The sequence below is a fragment of the Drechmeria coniospora genome, chromosome 02 (genome assembly GCF_001625195.1).
Source record: "Drechmeria coniospora strain ARSEF 6962 chromosome 02, whole genome shotgun sequence".
In the NCBI taxonomy this organism is placed as follows: Eukaryota; Fungi; Ascomycota; class Sordariomycetes; order Hypocreales; family Ophiocordycipitaceae; genus Drechmeria; species Drechmeria coniospora.
In genome coordinates, this window is record NC_054390.1 from 5,782,446 (window position 1) to 5,802,177 (window position 19,732).

At 55.7% G+C, this 19,732-nt stretch overlaps 5 protein-coding genes across 5 annotated transcripts; 3 read left to right on the forward strand and 2 right to left on the reverse strand.

The window, feature by feature from the left end:
• Positions 1–282: 282 nt before the first annotated feature.
• On the forward strand, positions 283–3,581 carry DCS_04679 (transcription initiation protein spt5; the record flags this gene model as incomplete). Its single annotated transcript, XM_040801986.1, has 3 exons — positions 283–576; positions 629–2,876; positions 2,935–3,581. The coding sequence occupies 3 exons, from the start codon at positions 283–285 to the stop codon at positions 3,579–3,581; spliced, it is 3,189 nt and encodes a 1,062-aa protein (XP_040657019.1).
• A 468-nt stretch (positions 3,582–4,049) lies between these two features.
• On the forward strand, positions 4,050–4,753 carry DCS_04680 (uncharacterized protein; the record flags this gene model as incomplete). Its single annotated transcript, XM_040801987.1, has 2 exons — positions 4,050–4,614; positions 4,680–4,753. The coding sequence occupies 2 exons, from the start codon at positions 4,050–4,052 to the stop codon at positions 4,751–4,753; spliced, it is 639 nt and encodes a 212-aa protein (XP_040657020.1).
• A 738-nt stretch (positions 4,754–5,491) lies between these two features.
• DCS_04681 (short chain dehydrogenase reductase family oxidoreductase) lies at positions 5,492–6,627 on the reverse strand (the record flags this gene model as incomplete). The annotated part of the gene is made up of 4 exons (XM_040801988.1): positions 5,492–5,773; positions 5,850–5,931; positions 6,123–6,507; positions 6,558–6,627. The coding sequence occupies 4 exons, from the start codon at positions 6,625–6,627 to the stop codon at positions 5,492–5,494; spliced, it is 819 nt and encodes a 272-aa protein (XP_040657021.1).
• A 1,695-nt stretch (positions 6,628–8,322) lies between these two features.
• Positions 8,323–11,631, reverse strand: DCS_04682 (ATP-dependent DNA helicase mph1; the record flags this gene model as incomplete). The annotated part of the gene is made up of 1 exon (XM_040801989.1): positions 8,323–11,631. The coding sequence occupies one exon, from the start codon at positions 11,629–11,631 to the stop codon at positions 8,323–8,325; it is 3,309 nt and encodes a 1,102-aa protein (XP_040657022.1).
• A 1,018-nt stretch (positions 11,632–12,649) lies between these two features.
• DCS_04683 (mRNA export factor mex67) lies at positions 12,650–14,851 on the forward strand (the record flags this gene model as incomplete). Its single annotated transcript, XM_040801990.1, has 3 exons — positions 12,650–13,150; positions 13,319–14,764; positions 14,819–14,851. The coding sequence occupies 3 exons, from the start codon at positions 12,650–12,652 to the stop codon at positions 14,849–14,851; spliced, it is 1,980 nt and encodes a 659-aa protein (XP_040657023.1).
• Positions 14,852–19,732: the final 4,881 nt, after the last annotated feature.

Genomic DNA, 19,732 nt, shown 5'->3' on the forward strand with positions numbered 1-19,732 from the left:
CTACCATCAGGCCTGGCTGGCTACATTATTCCTTGCTCACCAGATTCCTCCTACTCCGTACCTAGGTACCTTTCCTTCCTACAGCACTTTGCTCTTCTTGCTGATCAGTGCTGTGCATCCTCACCTCATAAAAAGGCTTCGTCGAGGTGCCTGATCAACTCTGCATGCCAACTCATCTACTACACATCATTTTCCCTTGCCACTTCAACTAATCCCCAACTTGGCCCTTATCGCTACGCCTATGCGTGTGTTGCCTGGTGGATAGCCAGCTGGTCAATAATCATGTCTTCAAACGAGCTGCCCCGATTTGACGACTCGGAGGACGAGGAAGACTTCAACCCTGCGCCAGCTGATATGTCCGATGATGAACCCGAGCAGCAGGCTAAATCACGGTCTCGGAACAGCACTCCTGCCGATCGCGACGATGCAGCGGATGACGACGACAATGGCGACGATGATGATGACGGGGGGGCTCGAGCTCGCGTCGGAGCCAAGGAGTCTGCTGACAATGATATTGAGGAAGACGAGGATGAGGATGAGGACGAGGACGAGGATGACGAGGATGACGTGCAACAGGTTCGCTTACCCGGTCCTCCCCGCGGTTGTCGGAATCTAACCGTTCAAGCAGGGGCATCGAAGGAAGCGACGCCGAGATCGACGCAATGCCTTTTTTGATATCGAAGCCGAGGTCGACGATGAAGACGAGGGAGAGGACGAAGAGAAGGATGGGGAGGAAATTGAGGATTTCATCGACAACGCTCATCCTGATGATGTCGCCGAGAGCGCCCGGCTTGACGATGACCGGCGGCATCGCGAGCTCGACCGCCGTCGTGAGATGGAATCAAACATGGATGCGGAGAAGCAGGCCGAGATGCTGCGTCAGAAATACGGAAAGCGAGGTCCGGCAAAGGGATTCGGCGACTCGGCCGTGGTGCCGAAGCGCCTCCTTCTCCCCAGCGTTGATGACCCTAGCATCTGGGCGGTGAGGTGCAAGGAGGGCAAGGAGCGCGAGGTCATCATGTCCATCACCAAGCGCATCGAAGAGCGGCTGGGAACCAAGGACGAACTTTCAATCACCGCCGCCTTTGAGCATGGCGGCACGCAGTCCGTCATGAAGGGTTTCATTTACGTCGAGGCCCAACGCCAAACGGACATTCTCGTGGCCCTCGACAGCATGCTCAACGTGTACCCACGATCAAAGATGACGCTAGTCGACATCAAAGACAGGCCGGAACTCCTTCGTGTCACCAAGACGCCGACTCTTGAACCCGGTGCCTGGGTCCGGCTGCGACGCCCTGCCAAGCACGCCGGTGATCTGGCCCAGGTTCTTGATGTGACCGAGAATGGGCTGGAGGCGAGGGTACGGTTTATACCGCGATTGGACTACGGCATGCGGGACGATGCCCTGTCAGCCGTCAGCGCCGATGGCAAGAGGAAGAGACCTGGCGGCGCGGCAGGCCCCCGTCCCCCTCAGCGCCTCTTCAGCGAGGTCGAGGCCAGGAAGCGTCACCCTCGCCACATACAAGGGAACCCAACAACCAACACTTGGTCGTACATGGGTGATGAATTCGAGAACGGCTTCCAAGTCAAGGATGTTAGGATCCAGCAGCTCATCGTCACCGACGTCAATCCATCGTTGGAAGAGGTGACTCGCTTCGCGTCGGGTGCGGAAGACGGCACCGAAAACCTCGATCTCAAGGCCTTGGCGGCAAGCTTAAAGGACAGCAACACTCTCGTCACCTACCTTCCGGGCGACATCGTCGAGGTGTACTCGGGCGAGCAGAGGGGCGTGGTGGGCAAGGCAACCAACGTCCAGGGCGACATCGTCACCATGTCGGTCACCGAGGGCGATCTCGAGGGCCAGACCATCGAAGTACCCACCAAGGCCCTGCGGAAGCGCTTCAAGATTGGCGATCACGTCAAGGTCATCGGCGGCAGCAAATTCCGCGACGAAGTCGGTACCGTGGTCAAGATCTCGGAGGATCGCGTCACCCTCCTGACGGACCAGGCCAACACGGAGGTGACAGTCTTCAGCAAGGACCTTCGGGAGGCAAGCGACATTGGCGGTCAAGGCTCTCTCGGCCAGTACGAACTTCACGATCTGGTCCAGCTTGACCCCACGACGGTAGGCTGCATCGTCAAGGTCGACCGCGAATCCCTCGTGGTGCTTGACCAGTACGGTGACCCGCGTCAGGTGATGCCGTCGCAGATCTCCAACAAGTTGCCGAAGCGAAAGCAGGCCGTCGCGGCCGACCGTGACGGCTCGGAGATTCGGCTTGACGACAAAGTCAAGGAGTATACTGGACAGCAGCGGCAGGGCAAGATCATCCACATACATCGATCATACATTTTCCTGCACACCAACGACACGACGGAAAACGCCGGCGTCTTCGTTACAAAGGCCAGCATGGTCAACACGGTCGCGGCGAAGGGCGGCCGCGTCAGCTCTGCCGCTTCCGGCCCCGACCTTAGCACCATGAACCCAGCCCTGAAACTCCACAAGAACGGGGCTGAAAACAAGGCTCTCCAGCAGCCTCTCAAGACGTTTGGTCGCGATCGAGCCATCAACCAGACGGCCATCATCAAGAAGGGCCCGTACAAGGGACTGTTGGGCATCGTAAAGGACACAACGGACACGCATGCCAGAGTCGAGCTTCACACGAAGGGGAAGACCATTACGGTACCCCGCGAGTCGCTGAGCTTCAAGGACAAGTTGACTGGCGCCAACATCGACATCAGCGGCAGAGGAGGGCGTGCTCCACCGTCGGGAGGCTTCGGCCGCGGATCCAACGACCGGGTGCCGGGCTGGCAAGGAGGATCCCGCACGCCCATGGGTGCGGGCAACTCGGACCGGGTGCCCGCATGGGGATCACGTAGTAAGCATCTCTCTCGCCTCCTTTGGCAGACCTCGAAGATGACTGACGCATGTAACAGCACCGGCTGCGGTCAGCGGGCGGACACCTGCATGGAAAGCGCAGGACCAGTCTGGATCACGGACTCCTGCCTGGGCCGATGGCTCGAGGACTGTCAATCCCTACGACGGCAGCAGGACGGCCTACGGGTCCGGGTCGCGGACGCCGGCGTGGCAGTCTGGAGCGCGGACGCCCGCAGTCGGCGACGCGTTTGGGGCCGGGTCTCGGACGCCAGCGTACGGGGGCTCCAGCGGTGCCGACGGCTGGGCATCGGGCTCCAAGACACCCTCGTGGGGCGTCAGTGCACCCACGCCTGGGGCCAGCGGGAACGAGTCTTGGGGGTACACACCCGGTGCTGCTTCGTCGGCGGCGTACGATGCGCCGACGCCGGGGGGTCCTTTGGGGTCAACAACTCCCGGCTCAATGAACGCGCCGACGCCAGGTGTCTACTCGGCCCCGACGCCTGCCGCCAACGCGCCGACGCCTGCGGCGAATGCACCGACGCCGGGTGCAGGCTGGCAGGGAGGATGGGGCATGGAATCAGCACCGACTCCGGCGGCGGCGGCGCCGACACCTGGGAGCGGTTACTACGAAGCACCAACACCGGCGTACAGCGGGCAGCCAGGGACTCCGGCCACGAGCGGACCGAGATATACCGATGACGATTGAGTAGCGGCATGGAAACACTGCTGGTGGGGTGAGGAAGATGGCATCAACGCGGCGCGCCAGCATGCATGTACGATTTTTAAGAGCAATTTCGTTGACGCGTCATTTGTGTGGGTAGGCATCTTCATTGTGAGGCCAAAGAAAGCCGGGACAGGGTCGAGTCTGAGCCAGGTCTTTGCCATCAAGCTCATTGGCCCTGGAGTAGAGTTTGGCCTTGGTTCCAAACATGATGGCAGAGAATCCATGTAACCGTCGATGCTTGATATCCCGACACATCTCTGGTATGGAAGCGTGCGGATAGTATCTCGTACACATTCCGATAATGTAGCTTCATGTACCTCTTCGGATCCCAATAAATACTATCAGAACCTCCTCATTTGGAGAAAAGAGCACGACCCTTGGACGAAGCATGGCAGCGTCACGAAATAACGACGATATCACGTGACACGATTGTATCCACGATCATCCATCATGACAACCTACCCAATGGTGATTACAGCACAGCACTCCGTACAAGAGGAGATAACGGGAGCTGGGTGCCACAGGTATCATTCCACGGCGTCGCTGAACGTGTTTGGTTCACAACTTTGCCGAGCAGCCGCAGATGACATGACAACAATGGTGGCTATGCGGATGCGTTTGCGGATACCAGCCACTCGGCTGGGAAAGTCAGCCAGCGGTCTCGGCAGTGGTCGATTTTATAGCAATGCAGCAACAAAGCCAGCGATGAACAGAGGCGGCAACGGCAACACACCAGTCTCGGGGCGCGTAGCAGGCAGCCGTCGGCCTGCAGACACGACGCAAGACAACGAAGGACGATGCGCGGCAGAAGCAGCAGTGGCGCGCGAAGCAGCCCTTCGGGCGGCACGCATCAGGCGGCAGGCCGAACGAAACGACAAGGAACTGCAGGATTCAAAGCGGAGACAGGATAATGAGAGCTATCAGCAGAGGTACAAAGTGGCGGCGAGGAGATGGCTGTCGTCCATTATTGCGCTGCCTATTCTGCTCGTGACGAGCTACTACCTGTTTGATCGATGTGAGCCTATATACCCCGGACAAGAGCTTCCTCACCCAAAGCGTCATACTAACGACAAAGGGCAGTGGTGCTGGGTCACGATCAAAAGGTCATGCCTAAAACTGTCCCAGCGGATCAAATGGACGAAACGGACGCCTGAAACGACCCCAGAGTCGAGTGATGAATAAGCTTGGGTCCTGGAGGTATACGCGGTGCAGAAGGCGAGCAGGTCGAAGACGGACCAGGTGCAGGTCTCGACACTTCCTATCGGTACAATCATGCACTACGGGTATCTGGACAACACAGTCTCCGAGGGAATGCGCCTCTTGTGGTCTCTCCATTTTGTCTACCATGAAGCAGGGGAGGCTACAACACCGGCATAGCATCAAGTTCATGTCATTTCCTGGGCATCGAATATATCTGTCACATCGAGAGCATTCTCGACCCCGTGGAGGAGATCTCGGTAGGTTGAACAGAGGCTCATGGAACTTGACCATCTGGCGCATGCGAAGCAAATGGGCACTGGCCCATAGCAGGTTGGAGCAGACGGGATGGAACAAACTGCGGCCAGCGTTGCGCTATCCGTCTGAAGAGAGGGCTCTCGGTCGACAAAGTCTCATTCATCACAACAATGCCGCCGCACACACCATGACAACAAATCACAGCAGCGAAGTTGCAGCATGCCAGGAAAGGCATTGCCAGCAATAAATCTTCCATGTGACTCCTCCATCCACATATCTGTGTCATGAACGGCCATGAAGTTTGAGTAATAAAGTCCACGCCGACATGGCATCAGTCAGCACAAACATATCAAGGACTCGACGCAACGGTTGCCTCCTTCTCTAGACTACTCCATTGCTTTCCACGTTGGTGCCGCAAGTTTTGGATTGCGAGCGAGTTAGATGCTGGTGAAACCTCCGTCGACGACGAGCCCAGCACCATGCATGAAGCTGCTCATTGGCGAGGCCAAAAAGACAATGCTGTCAGCGACTTCTTCGGGCATGGCCATGCGCTGCATGGGTGTCTGTGCCACATGCTCGTGGATCGGACTGTCGGCTGGGGCGCAGAGGGTGAGCGGCGTGGCGACGTATCCAGGGCAGATGGCATTGATGCGGATCTTGTCTGGGGCGTAGGCGTTGGCATCAGCCTTGGTGAATCCGAGGATGGCTGCGTGCACATTCTCTTCGTCAGTGTTATAAAAGTGGCAATATATTCATGACGCACCGTGTTTGGCTGCCGTGTATGCGCTCTGATACAGGGGGCTTCTGGGTGCAACCCAAGCCGTACATGGAGGCAACGTTGACAATGACTCCGCGTCCTCTCCTGCTACCGAAGTCCCTGCGAAGAGCAAACAGAATTATGTGACTAGAGAAGGAGACCGGGAGAGATTGAGGTAGATGGGGGTAGTTTGGAGAAGGTTGGTGACTGAAAGGCAATGAGAGGGTTAAAGAGGGAAGACAAGAGACAAAACGAGAACGACAAGTGATCATGGGCGACAAGAGACAAAGACTAAAAGGTGTGGAACGTACCCTTGGCTTTTAATGACGGAAAGCTCCTCCTTTTGGCACCTATAGACGCCGTTGAGATTGATGTCAATGACACGCTGCCATTCGGCTTCGTCAAGCTCATGCGTCAGAAGGGTCTTTCCGCCGACACCAGCGTTATTGACGGCAATGTCGAGACGGCCAAACTTGGCGACAGCCTGAGAGACAGCCAATTGCACTTCTTCAGCCTTGCGGACGTCCATGTGAAGCGTCAGCGTCTCGACGTGGGGATATTGTTCCCTGAGCGCCTCAACGGATGCGTTGAGGGCGTCGAGGTTGACATCGGCGAGTGCGAGGCAGGAGACGCCATGCTTGGCAAAGGCGAGGGCCGTATACTTTCCGATACCTGGTCCGAGCTCGTGAGTCTTTGCTTGGATTTTGGAGGCAAATAGGTACACTTTGCCGGTATGTCAGGCTTACCGGAGGCGGCGCCGGTGATGAATGCGGCACCCCGGAGGAGCGGATCTTCCATCTTCGTCCCGTCTCCCATGATGTCGACACGAATACAACAGGTCCGGAGACGTATCAGTTTATCTTCCTTTCCACCTGAAAACTACAAAGCCCGGTAGTACAAGTTGAGGATGGGAGAGAAGGGACTGGCGGGGCTGACAACGGCGACCTGACAAGTGACACGAGCCGGGCCGAACATGTGCTTTACAATGTACTCCGTACACCATGCTACTTCACCAAGATGCATGACCCAAGCGAGTTCGAGTAGCTAATTACAGCACATGTACATATTCTTTGTACGTGCGCTCCGAGGGACGATGGCCTTCTCGAATTCCCTGCTATGCCTCGTTCACTTGTGCGCCAAGGCCACTCAACTCCATGGGCAATATTTTAGAAAAACATTTCAGGAAGTCTTCATACCGATTATTTCTCAGACTGCATGGTATCATGCTAGTAACGCTTTCTTTCATAGTGTAGTATTATCGGATAGCCAGTATTCCCTCAAACGAAGTGCGTACGAAAAGCCTGGCGATCCATCTCTACCACGAATCACAACTGGTGTGCGGGAGTCAACGTGGCCAGGCATTATTATTCCATTTTATTTACTTTTCCGACTCCAACATTCGTCGCTCTGCAATCGATGTATATACATGTACGGAGTACGGAGTATATATTAATACTGTGTTTAATATAGCCCCAACGACCTGTGGTTTCTCTGTGGGTGGCGGACCCTTCTAACATGATGCTTCAAGCACGAAACATTAGAAGGTACTCGACATTCTGTCTGTCTACTGCAGCAGTTTACGGTTTTTACAAAACTCCGTGCTTACAAAAGCGTGTTTCTATGATACTAAGTAATATTATAGGTGCAAGTACTCCGTCAGTATGTTGTAGGTGTACTTAGTTGTATAAATTTTACAGCAAGTACTGTAATTCATAAATGTGTTAATTACAGTAATTGCACAATACTTGTGACTGTGCGGGAGAACTCGATATGAGTGGTTGGTTCGTGCTCCACCCTCAACACACCCAGCTCCCCGCCTATTGTTCTATTTTTTTCCTTTCCATCCTTGCTCTCCAACCTGCTTCCTTCAACTTCTGCTCAAGCTCCCACCTCCAGCCGCGCAATGAGTGCTTACAACTTGTAAGTTGCATTCCCTTTGCACACACCGTCGTTTCTTTCCGTTTGATCTCGCATGATGAATTATGTTGTTTCTACAACCCTACCAATATCTACAGGAAGAGCCGTCTGAGACGCCCCTATGCTTTGCCCCGGCTTGAAGCTGGCCTCGAGTTGATCCCGCCGCTACCAACACCCGGTTGTGTCCTTCCCGCATCGTCATATGCAGGTGCCAGCTGGGTGGGCGTTGAGGATCCTCGAGCGTCGGCCTGCTGGTGGCGGCGAGGGGAGTGGTGCTTATAAACTGGGTTTCTGATATCGAGATCTTTCTTGTCTGCCATTTGGCGTTGCTCTCTCGTTCATCCCATGCATGCGCTCAATGAATATTGGTGCTGACCATGTCCAGATAGTTAGGTCTGAATATCCACATTTGCCGCACGAGATTCGTTCTCGTGTCGCGGCATTTGTTACCTTTCAAAAACCAAAACGAGATAGTTGTATCCTGGTCAATGTATACATGTTCCACTAGGATACCTTCGATCAACTCCGCCGCGTGCCAAACCGCCGTGCTATCCATCCATAGGCCGTGCTGTGCGACTTAGGGGTGCATGCCCACTACGCGTCGCTGTCGCCGTCGCTGTCCAACAGTTGACGCCTGGCCCGAGCCGTTCGAGCCGTTCGAGCCGTAATATTCGCCGATTCGGCCTCCGAGTCACCATCGATGCCGCCTTGTCTGCTATTCTGCGTCGTGCCCATCAACGTCTCGACGTCCGGAATCCCCTCGCTGTCCTGTGTCGCGGAGAAATGGGTGGGCACAAAGAATGGCTCGTCTTGTTGCCGCAGATGTGTTCTTTGGCTTGACGGAGAAGCGGCCAACGTAGTCTGCGAGTTCATCATGCTCGAGGTTGCCTGGTTGTCGGCCACGACAAAATCTTGCAGATCCGATCCGTCGTCCGAACCGCTGCTTTCCATCATGTCGCTGTCTCGCACGCAATCATCGCCCAACTCGTCGCTGTTGATTCCGCCCTTGCCATATCTGCCCTGGGCCTTTCCACCCTTCGGAGGTCTGCGCCGCCCTTTGAGTCGTTTTGGCAAGCCAGGCTCGTCCGTCTCCTCATCATCTCCATCCGTGTCCTCCACATCTTCCTCTCGAGGTGGACGCAAGGGAGCTGTGCCGTCGGCCGTCTTCCTTTTCTTCCGTTTCGGCTCATCTTCAGAATCGCGACCACGAGAACGAGCATGCGGTGGTGCTCGCTTCCCGGTCATGTGGACTTGCCTCTCGTCCCCTCCTCTCGAACCATGCTCGGTCTCCTCTTCCCCATCAGAGTTCACAAACGGCTTGGCCGGTACCTCCAGGTAGTTGCTGCTGTCGACCGTCCGGCAAGGCCTCAACAGCCCGTCAGGCGTTGTGCCCATTCTGCCGAAAGCTTGCACGCATCGCTTTGTAAATTGGCCGTGCTTCACGTTAACGACCGGTTGAAGCGTCCTCTGCAGCTTAGGGTATGCCGCCAGGTTGGGCATGGACGCCTCCTCAACCACGCTGTGATTGAATGGCAAATCTCGGTAAGAGCGGTCCAACTCCAGCGTTTGTTCTTGCGTGAGCACGACGCTCCTCAACTCAGGTACATCCACAACGTCGTCCAGTTCGCTGTTTCGCTGCGGCTCCGCCTTCCTGGCTTTCTTTCCCGTGCCCATGAAATGCGACAGTGTCTGGAAGCCAGTCTCCACTCCATCCGGCATGTGAAACTTCTTCGGTGGCTTCTTCTTCCCAGCTGGCACTCGCCGCTTCTTGGGCTCCGGCAGCGAATTATCTTGGGTATTTTCCACCGGTATATCGACTTGTCGTTTGTCTACCTCGGGGCGAATGTCTCGAGGAACGATGCGCTTCGAATGCTCTCGTGGGAATTCGAAGCGGCTCCCTTCACAGATGAGCTGTTGCATCTTCTCATAGCTATCCTTGGACTTGGCAAACTGATCTTCTTCCTTGCCCTTCATCAGGAGCAGGACAATCTGCCCGGCTCGTTTTCGGCCGGTCCGACCCATCCGCTGCAGCATTCGAATCGGGGACGCCGACGCGTCGTAGCAGACGATTAGATCGACTTGGCCAATGTCAAGTCCTTCTTCGCCAATAGACGTGGCGACCAAGACGTTAAACTCGCCCTTCTTGAACTTGTCAATCGTCGCAATCTGTTGCGCCTGCTTCATGCCCTCTCCTCGTTTGCCGTCGGCCTGACCGACGAAGACGCTTGCTTTGATGAGTGGCCTGTGCTTGTTGAACATGCGAACAATGTCTTCCGCGGAATCTCGGTACTCGCTGAATACAATGACTCGCGTTCCTGAGCCCTCGCCCCGATCCATGAAATGGTTCAAGACGCAGTCCGCTAACGCCGTCAGCTTCGGGTGCCCGACGAAGCCGTCCGTCTTGAGCCAGGTGCAAATTTTCTTCATCATGTCCTGAAAGCTCGGGTGCTCGACGAGTTGTCGCTTATATTTCGATCCCTTGTCTCCCCTTCCTTCCTGTTCACTGCGGAAGTCGACGAGGTTGTCATAGAAGGGCTTGATGCCGTGATAGTTTAGCAGCTTTATTGAATGAGCCAGGCTCGTAAGGACGCCGAAGATTGCTCTCATCATAAACTGGATGCCTTGGTTGGCAGTATGCCCGCGCGTTGCGAACCATTCCCGCTGTGTCTGCATTAGGCCGTACGCAGTAAGTGCCATTGGGTTTCGTCCATAGTATATGTTTTGGGCGCTCAGCTTGTCGACCAGAGGCTTCAGCGCCTCCGTGAAGAGCTCGCTAACAAGGTTCATTTCATCTGACGGTTCGAGGACCATCTGGTCAATGTTTCTCTGGTGGACGTACTGCTGAATGTCGATGGAATCCTCCGTCCGGATCTCACAGTGGGAAATGCCAAGGTTGTCGAGGATCTCCTGGACGGTCTCTACCTTGGAGCCTGGGGTTGCAGTCAAAGCCAGCACGCGGAAGCTTGTTGAGAATCGACGGATGAGTTTGGTGACTTTTGCGTACGCATACTCTCCGACGGCACGATGAGCCTCGTCAATGACCATGAGCACGATGCTCTTTGGATCGGCATAACCATGTGAGAGGTCGTTGAGGAGTGTCTGCGGTGTCATGAAGAAGACGCGCTTCGTTGCCCATTCATCCACTCGCAAGGCTGGCGGGATGTCTCCCGTGAGGAGGGTGGTTTCGGACCGGGGGATGCCAGCTATATGGTAGCACGCGTCAATCTGCTGTGCCACGAGCGGCTTCGTTGGCGCCACAAAGACAATCTTTGCCGATTTCGTCCATCTGTGAAAGTTCAGCATGACTGTGGCGGCAATAAAGGTTTTCCCAAGGCCAGTAGGCAACGCTACGAGCGTGTTGTTGAACAGTGCATTCTTGACGATACTGAACTGATAGTCTCGAATGGTGCCGAGGTTGGTTGGGAACACCCAAGTCTTCATGGCCTCAAGGTCAAGCTCGTGATGGCTAGGCTCCTCACGCGCTTGGTCTCCCCTATAAACTCTTGCACCGGCTGGTTGAGACGATTGTGTGGGCCCCTCCAATGCGTCAGTTCCCCAGAGTGTTGTCTGTCGGTATGTCGAGGAATTGGCACGGGTAAGCCCAGTGCGCGCTGATGGCCGATTGGATTCTTGCATCCATCCTGCTGAAACTCGTGCGGGAACCTGTCGCTCAGGTTCAGCGCAGAAGTCACCGGATGACAAGCCGTCGAGCACCAACGAGGCGACGGCCGCGGTGGCAGGTTTGGGATGTGCAATCTGCTGGGTAGCATTCGCCCCTAGTGTAGACTTCTTCTGTGTCCCTGGCTTCTTGAAAATACCTGAATCAACTTGATCAAAGGCCGAGAGGAAATCTTGGTCATCAATGTCGTCGTCAAACTCATCGTCAAACTCATCGTTGGCCATGGCGGAGAATGGAGGCTGCTCCCAAGAGGATCCCGGTGACAAGGCCGTACCGGAAGTTCGAGGTATGATTTCGCATCTCTCTGGCGCAAATTTCAGCCGGCAGAATCAGGGGAGATGGCAGGCAGTTGCAGTTTTGATACTGCAAACGCGCTGGTGGTCATAGCTACCATCCACTCTACGCGCGGACGTGGTTGGGCCAGCACCGCAATGCGATGGTTGAGACACGAAAGAGATGCCCTGTCACGTGAGCAATCAGTTCAGCAAACCTTCTTCCGTCATTCGCGGACCAACCTATTCTATTTCCAGCATATTGAGCACGGAAAATTACATAGGATTATAAGTTTAATAAATAATTTCAATTCACTTTTTGTATTTATTCTCTGCTGATAGGAAGCAGTGAGTCAACAGCAGCAGCAACAAGGCATCGGGTGACTTGCCAGAGTAAAGTGGGGCTTTGCGTTGCTCGGAAAACGTCACCCAACATTAGTACATTGGCTTTTGACTGCAAAGCCAGTCTTGGTTCCGTCTCCATCCTTCTTCACGCAAACAACACAACGATAATCATTCTGCGCCACACGCGCTGCTGCGTCAAGCACCAAAAAAGAGACGGATTTGAGCAGAATCGCTCCTTGTCTGCTACCTGGAGTGTCCGCTCGTTCCGGTATCATCCTCGACTAGCCGTCGTTCAATCTTCGTGCAAGGCCTTCCTCGTTCACACCACGAAGCACCGCGAGGATGCTCATGTCCGCCTTTGAGCAATCTCATTAAGTCGCCGGATCCCTCGTCCGTCGAAGAATATAAGCGACCAGCAAAGCAAACCGACATCCACTGAGGAGGCAGTAACACACACCCCGGTTCGAGCTTGCTGGTCAATCTTGCAAGCACGACTCGCTCACGCCCTATCTGCTCTGCTCTGCGCTGCACTGCGCTGCATCGTACTTTTGTGCCACTTTTGCAACAGCTCTCACTCGGCAGGTGGATATCGAAGAAGCTTTTGGTCCAACAAACAACAACAGCCATGGCACCACGCGGACCCAGAGCCTCCAGGCCCGGTCGTGATGCCAGAGGTGGCTCCGCAAAGCCTAGCTCGAGGGGCGGCATTCAGAAGCGCAAGGGTGCAACCAAAATCGACGGCGACGGAGATCTGGACATGGACACGGCGGCCAAGCGGGCCAGAACAAATGCTGAGTCGAGCGCGCCGAGAGCCAGGCAGTCTGCACGTCCCGCAACGAGCCGAAACCCGCGAGGCGCCTCTAGGGTGTCCCAAAACATCGTCAGGCACCTGAAGGACGTCGACTCTTCCACTCTCTCCTCCCGAATTTCGGATCCGGCGACGACGAGGTCAGCCAGAGGCAGAGGAAGGGCCACCGACCTGACCTACCTACGTGTCCGCGGCCTGAAGCAGAGCAAAGCGGCAAGAAATCAAGACGGGGGGCTAAGCGATCTGCTCAGTTTCCTGGAGAGAAAGGCGTCCTCATTCGCTGGCGGACAACATTCTCGATCTGTCATGATTCGAAGGGTAAGTCCACGTGATGACAACTTTCAGGGCGTCGACGCACCGAAATATACTAGTTATACTTTCAGCAGTTCGAACGAGTTCGTGCCTCGGATTTTTCTGAAATGAACAGAGTCCACGACTCCCTCCCCGCGTTGTCCGCACTTCCGCAACGTTGCTAACGGACCTTAGTCACACGCTGCTGGCGATTACGTCTTCATCGGAGCTAGCAAAGACGATGCGGATGAGCTTATCAAGCTTAACTCGTTTACTTTTGCCGGAACGCAGCTTGAGATTGTCGAATCCAACGACAGCGTTCCGCATGCCAACAAGGCTACCGAATCCAAGGAAACACAGGAGCTGAGGGCGAAGCTGCAGTCAATCCTCAGCCAACGATACATTGGCGCAAGCAAGCTGCTCAAGCTCGACGCGCTATCCACGGACGCGGAGCTGGTGACGCTTGGCATGTTCCAGAGCCGTGACAGGGCGCTCAAGACCTTCAAGGGGCTCATGGCCATATGCGATAGTCTGTTCAAGACGCTTGCGGAGAAGAAGGAAGCCGTCGAAAGCATCAGCCTTGCCAACAACAGCATCGATGACATCTCGCAAGTCGAGACGGTGGCAACCACGTTTCCGCAGCTAAAGAATCTCGACTTGAGCGGCAACCAGATAGCCAGCATGCAGGCCATGGACTGCTGGAAGGGAAAATTCAGAGAACTAGTCACCATCTACATGGCCGGCAACCCCATCGAGACTGCCGACACCAACTGCCACGCCACCCTTCTGCAATGGTTCCCGAAGCTGCAAAACATTAACGGTACAGAAGTACGCACGGCGGAGCAGATTGCCGAGCTCGAGGCCTCGTTGAAACCAAAGCCAATCCCGCAGAGCGGACCGGACTTTCGCGACGTCAACGGCATCGGGGAGAACTTTCTCTTGGAGTTCTTCACGTCGTACGACGGTGATCGGCAAGCTTTGGCGTCCCGACTTTACGACGACGACAGCCAATTCTCGGTCGCAATCGATACGCAATCGGTTAGAGACTCGAATGCGCCCGCACCGCTGCCGTGGGCTTCCTACATCAAAGTCTCGAGGAACCTGATCAAGATCACTCATCAGAACGCCCGCGTGCAGCGACTCTTCAAAGGCGCCAGTGTCATCCACGAACTGTGGAAGAGTCTTCCGCTCACAAAGCACCCCAACATCAAGGAGGACCTGAGCAAGTACATAATGGATTGCCATCCCCTTCCGGGCTTGGCCGATCCCAACGGGCAAGCACGGGTGGGGGTTGATGGCTTGATCATTGCCGTCCACGGAGAGTTTGACGAATACGATCAGAGATCCGGAACGACGGGCAAGAGAAGCTTCTCACGCACATTCGTCCTCGGCCCTGGGCACGCCAGCAGAGGGCCGATCCGCGTGGTGAGCGACATGCTCTCCCTGAGAGCGTACAGTGCCCTCCCGAACGTCTTTGCCGCGCCGGCCGCCGCGCCGGTGCCGGCGGTGAACGACCAACACCAGACCTTGATCGCCGAGCTTTCAAGGCAAACGGGCATGGTGCCGGAGTACTCGGAGATGTGCTTGTCGCAGGTCGAATGGCAGTTTGACAAGGCACTGGTCATCTTCAACGAGAAAAAGGTTCGTCCCTGCGAAGCGGGGAAGCATGATCAAACCACTGACGGACATTTGCAGGCGTCGCTGCCGGCCGAGGCTTTTGCTCCTTGATGTCTCGCCGGGCCAAGGCATGGGTTGACGGGCGACAAGGATGGATGGCGAAGCGGGTTCGCGGATGTCGACGATTTCCACATTCGGTGGCTGGGTATGTCTGGTTACGCCACGATGCGACTGGGAGGAAGAGACGACAACTAGAGGCCTAGCGGGGTAGTGCGGTTTCTGAAGGCTGCATTGGGGATGGGTTCATAGAGAATGGGCAGGCAACTGCAAGGAATGGCCGACATCAGATTACACGCCGCACGATAAGAGCTAGGTTACCTGTGCTTGAGAGATGTGCGGATAGAGAGTACATGATCAAGAATGAAAGCAAGAACAGATGAGATGGCAAGGGCAACGAGGCTCGCCAGGCGAGATACAACGCTGGACAAGGTGCCAATCGGTTGCTTGCGAGAAGCGGCTGGAAGATTGGTTGAGCTTGAGAACCGCGAACATTGCTCCGTACGTGGTCATGTCTTGAAAAGAAACAATGGCTTGCTTTGCCGCCAACCCCATCACTCACTCGTGTGTGGCGCGATTCGGAGTCTGGATGCTGGCTGCCGTGCCGCGGCTTCTCCGGGGGGGGAGCTTGCCATCGGACAGCGGCCATCGGACAGCGGACATCGGACATCGGACAGCGGACATCGGACAGCGGACATCGGACAGCGGACATCGGACAGCGGACAGCGGACAGCGGACATCGGACAGCTGGTGAGGAATGATGCAGCCAGGAGTCAAGGTCGATGGGTGATGTTGCTGCTTGTGAATGACGGCTCGACGGCCATTCGATGCAGTTTCGTGACTTGCTGGCTTCGTGGGCAGGATGCCACAAATCACACAGGGGAAACGGAGGTGAGCCAAAGCGATTTCGCTCGGACAGTCTGTGAGTAGCATCCTGGTGGGCTCGAGTTTGTGGCTGAGACTGTGCGTCTGTCTCGTCGCTCCTCACCCACACTTCATCAAGGCGATGGAAGATGACCGAGCGGCACGTAGTCTCACAATGCTGCACAGCCATTGAAGCGGAAGCGAAAGTTGCATTCGAGTGCTCGTGTGTACTCGTGTACGAGATGCAACGTTCTCCCAATTATTATTGTTGCAGGACTAAGCAGGTGCTGGTAGTACGTACTGTGGGTTCACGGTGGGAGCACTTCACGGCAGTAAGGAGTAGAAGAGTATGAGTATCCGTATTTCTTTGCCGTGAAGATGCCTCAATGCTTGTACTCTACGCTGACGGACGGAGTACTGAAATGCGTCAATATTTACTTGTACACACTGGGGATGACTTGCACGTTTACTCCGCACTACAGTAAGTACAGTACAGTACAAGCAGGTTTAAGTATTTGATTACTGCAAGTGCTCCGTACGAGCACGTACAATGTACAGAGCACGGCGCTAGGCAGTAGCCGTTACAACACCTACATGTACTTAATGTGCCTACTATTAAGTACTAAGCACTTTAAGCTTTTGCTTTAAGTGCTCCAGGGCATGCCCAACCAATAAATTAGTACTGTAATACCTAGTACCGGCACACAAGGTTGGAGCCCGCCAGCCTGGCTCCGTCTACTCCTGCATCAGCAGCACATGTACATTTACACTTACGGAGCAGTCCGTAATTACTGTATTCCCCCATATTGGTTGCCAGCAGGGGGTGTGGTCTGTCATTGGCAGGCTACAAGGTATTGAAGGTCGTGTGACAAGGGTCCAAGATTTCCACGTTCATTTGAGCCGGCGATGAAGTACAGGACACCAAATTCTTGTACAGTACGGAGTGCAAGGACGGAGCCCGCATGCTCACCTCGGTCTCATGAAGGTTATTGGATTCTACCAACCGTTCGGGGTACTGCAAGCACTGTACTGTTAGACAACGCACAATGCAAAAAGGATAGCGGGGTAATATGTGGTGACGGGTGGTGACTCCCACTCTGCTGGGCAGGGCGCCCTGGCTGGCCTGGCGTGTTTCAGGATTTAGTGCAGCATGCGAGACCCTTGTCGCCTACCATGGTCGTAGGTACAGTACCGTACGTACTAGGTACCTGTAATTATGCGGCATTCGGTGCTGCCCGTACGCAAGAAACAGCAGCTAAATGAGGGTACAGGCAACTACTAGGTACCTAAGCATTCGCATGTAATTACTGCGTACAAGTGCGAAGTACATGCAAGCACAACCAACCACCGACGCTGCAAGGTCGTGGCATGAGTACTAGTACTTAGGTGCTGCGCACTGATGCTATTGCCTGCTATATGCCTACTGTACCTTAAGTACTAGGTAGTTCCTTGCCCACGTACTTGCTTGGATGAGTGCATTGATGCCACGGCGGTCGGTTCACGGCATGGCCATGCTCGACGCCAGCCATCATGATCAATCCAAAGTCTTGAAGCTGCTGTTCCGTCAATCATCTATGGCAATCGCTGGTTTTCGAATTCCTCGCTGATATGGCCCGCTCACCGTGTGCTTGGTCAACAAAGACAGTGTGGCCTGTCGCGTCTTCAGGCGATGCGATGGGGCGTCATCCCACCGTGCTCCGTACGGTACCTACTTACAGCACTACTTGGGTGCACGAGTACGGTGACGGGAAAGCGGCGAGCCGGTCGCGATAGGGCTCCTATATTATATTGCCCCAAAGTCTGGCATGTAGTCCTCGGTATTCCGTGCTCGGTGCTTTTTCTTCATAGGCCCCATGAGACACGGGTGCCAAGGGACGAACGAGCGTGCTCGCACCAGCATCCACACGAGTTATGGCTTCCATCGTGCATCGTCTGGTCGCAATGGAAAGAAGAAGCAAGCAAGCCTCCTCCGCCCACCATCCGACGACTGTACAGTAGACAAAGTACCTCACCCTTTGCAACCGGCGGAGGGGCTCGCACGTACTACCAGTACAGTTACTGCACGTATTACTGGTACAGCTACTGTACTTGTACTCCGTAGTTGGTATTCCATCGTTGCTCCGTACTCCGTGCGAGTACACGCGCACCATGCTCGTTCCCCTACTTCTACTTACTGTAGATACCTACCTTAGTACCTACAGTAGGTACTCTGGTCTGGCACTGCACATGCAAGCTCTCAAGTACTATAGGCCAGTAAAACGGCGTATAGCGTGCCCAAGACACCTGGTAAGTAAGCATGTACTTGCAGGTGCAAGTTGTAGAGCAAGCGCATGTATATGTACATATGTACGGTACCTTTCTGCATGTACGGAGTACAGTAAGTACCCTTATGTATGGATGGCGGATCCAGCGCAGTGGCACCTGTGAACGTGGTCCGTGATGGCGAGATGGTTACTGCCTGCTGCACGGTACCAGGAGGGGACCGGCCGCGTGCATCAGTCAGCCGTGCTGCCGACCCTTTGACCCCTGAGCCTGCGCCCGCCATGGCGAATGGATCATGAATGCATGATCCCATCTTGTTGGTCGGGAAGCGCGTCACCGAGTTCAGTCATGGCTGGACACTAGCTTGCGCCGTCAAGGCACGAACGGGCGGACCGTGATAGGCCGACGATTGGTGCTTGCAAAACAACAATGCCACTGCAGCCAGTGCTGCGCTGCGCTGTAGGTGTACTTGCAAGCAGGTGCTGCAGGTGCTGCAGGTGCTGCAGGTGCTGCAGGTGTTGGGGGACGGAGCACGAGCGCGAGGGATATGTACGAGTACTTACAAGTAATACGGGCACGGAGGACCGTACTCCGTACCCCATGCATGTGGGTGCGCTGCGAGCACAGTGCTCCAAACTGGTGCAATCCATAATACTCCGTACCTGCGCCTGCTGCGGATAATCAGAGGCCATGAGAGGACACGCCGCTCGTTCTCGAATCCAGGGGGGTCGAGCGGAAGACTCGCAACGCCAGCCCCCAGGCACGAGCAACACTCGTCGCCACCGCCGCAAGGCAAGACAGGGATTGCACAGGTTTCGAGTGCCCCCTACCGATTACCGACGCGGTACCGATGCCCCCCCCCGCTGCGCTAGCGCGGGAATGCGAGGTACCGTGTTGTTGTGCGGGACCTTGTGCCACAGCGCAATGGAACGCCACCAACGCACGCTCATTGGCTGGGAACCTCGGCGCCCTGGCAGGAACAGCGAGAGTTGTGCTCGTCCGGACAGGCACACACACACGTCTCGTCCAGGGCATCCCCACCCTGTCGAATGGGTAGGCACAGCGGAACCTCCTCGTGTCTCGCAGCCTTCCCATGCCAGGGGGGGATCGGTCCTCTCGAGCTTCCCGCCAGTCCACCCACTCTCCTCTCGCTCCCCTCTCCTCCTGCTCCATCCTGCCTCGCAAACGGCCCAGCGTCCTTGCCGCGCTCGTATGTTTCATCCTTCACTGACTCCTCCTTCCCTCTTCACACTCCACGAGGAGCCTTCTGCCGGTCCGATCCTCCAGCCTTTTGCCCGTTCTGCCGGCAGTCCAAGGACGCCGTTGATATCATCCCCCGACATCTGTCGCGTCCCCTCGACGCAAGCAATCCGACGTTGGACAATCACACGTTTGATCACATCCTCCACCGTCCACCGTGGCATTGTCGGGGCACAGCCTGCATCCGCCGCCGCCCTCCCGCCGAGCCATCTCGGCCTTTCTGTTTGGCTCGCTTGACGCTCGCCTCGACGACAACAACTCGGGTCCGCAACGCTCTCGCGCCCCAGTGATCCGAGCCTGATCGTGCATATCACGGCATCCCTCAGCCTCCATCCGACCGACTTCGTGGCACGGCGAGGGAAGGACGAGGAAACGCGACGGAGAATCGCTCGCCATTGCTTCCGCCACCCACCAACCAGGCGTGTCCCTGTGCCTCTCCCAAGCGTCGAGGTCCTCCTCCAAGGCTCATCCGGTATTTTTCTGCGTCGCCCTTCAACGTCGGTCCCCCAGTTGGCCCTCCGCTCCCTGCCGCTGCCGCTGCCGTTCACT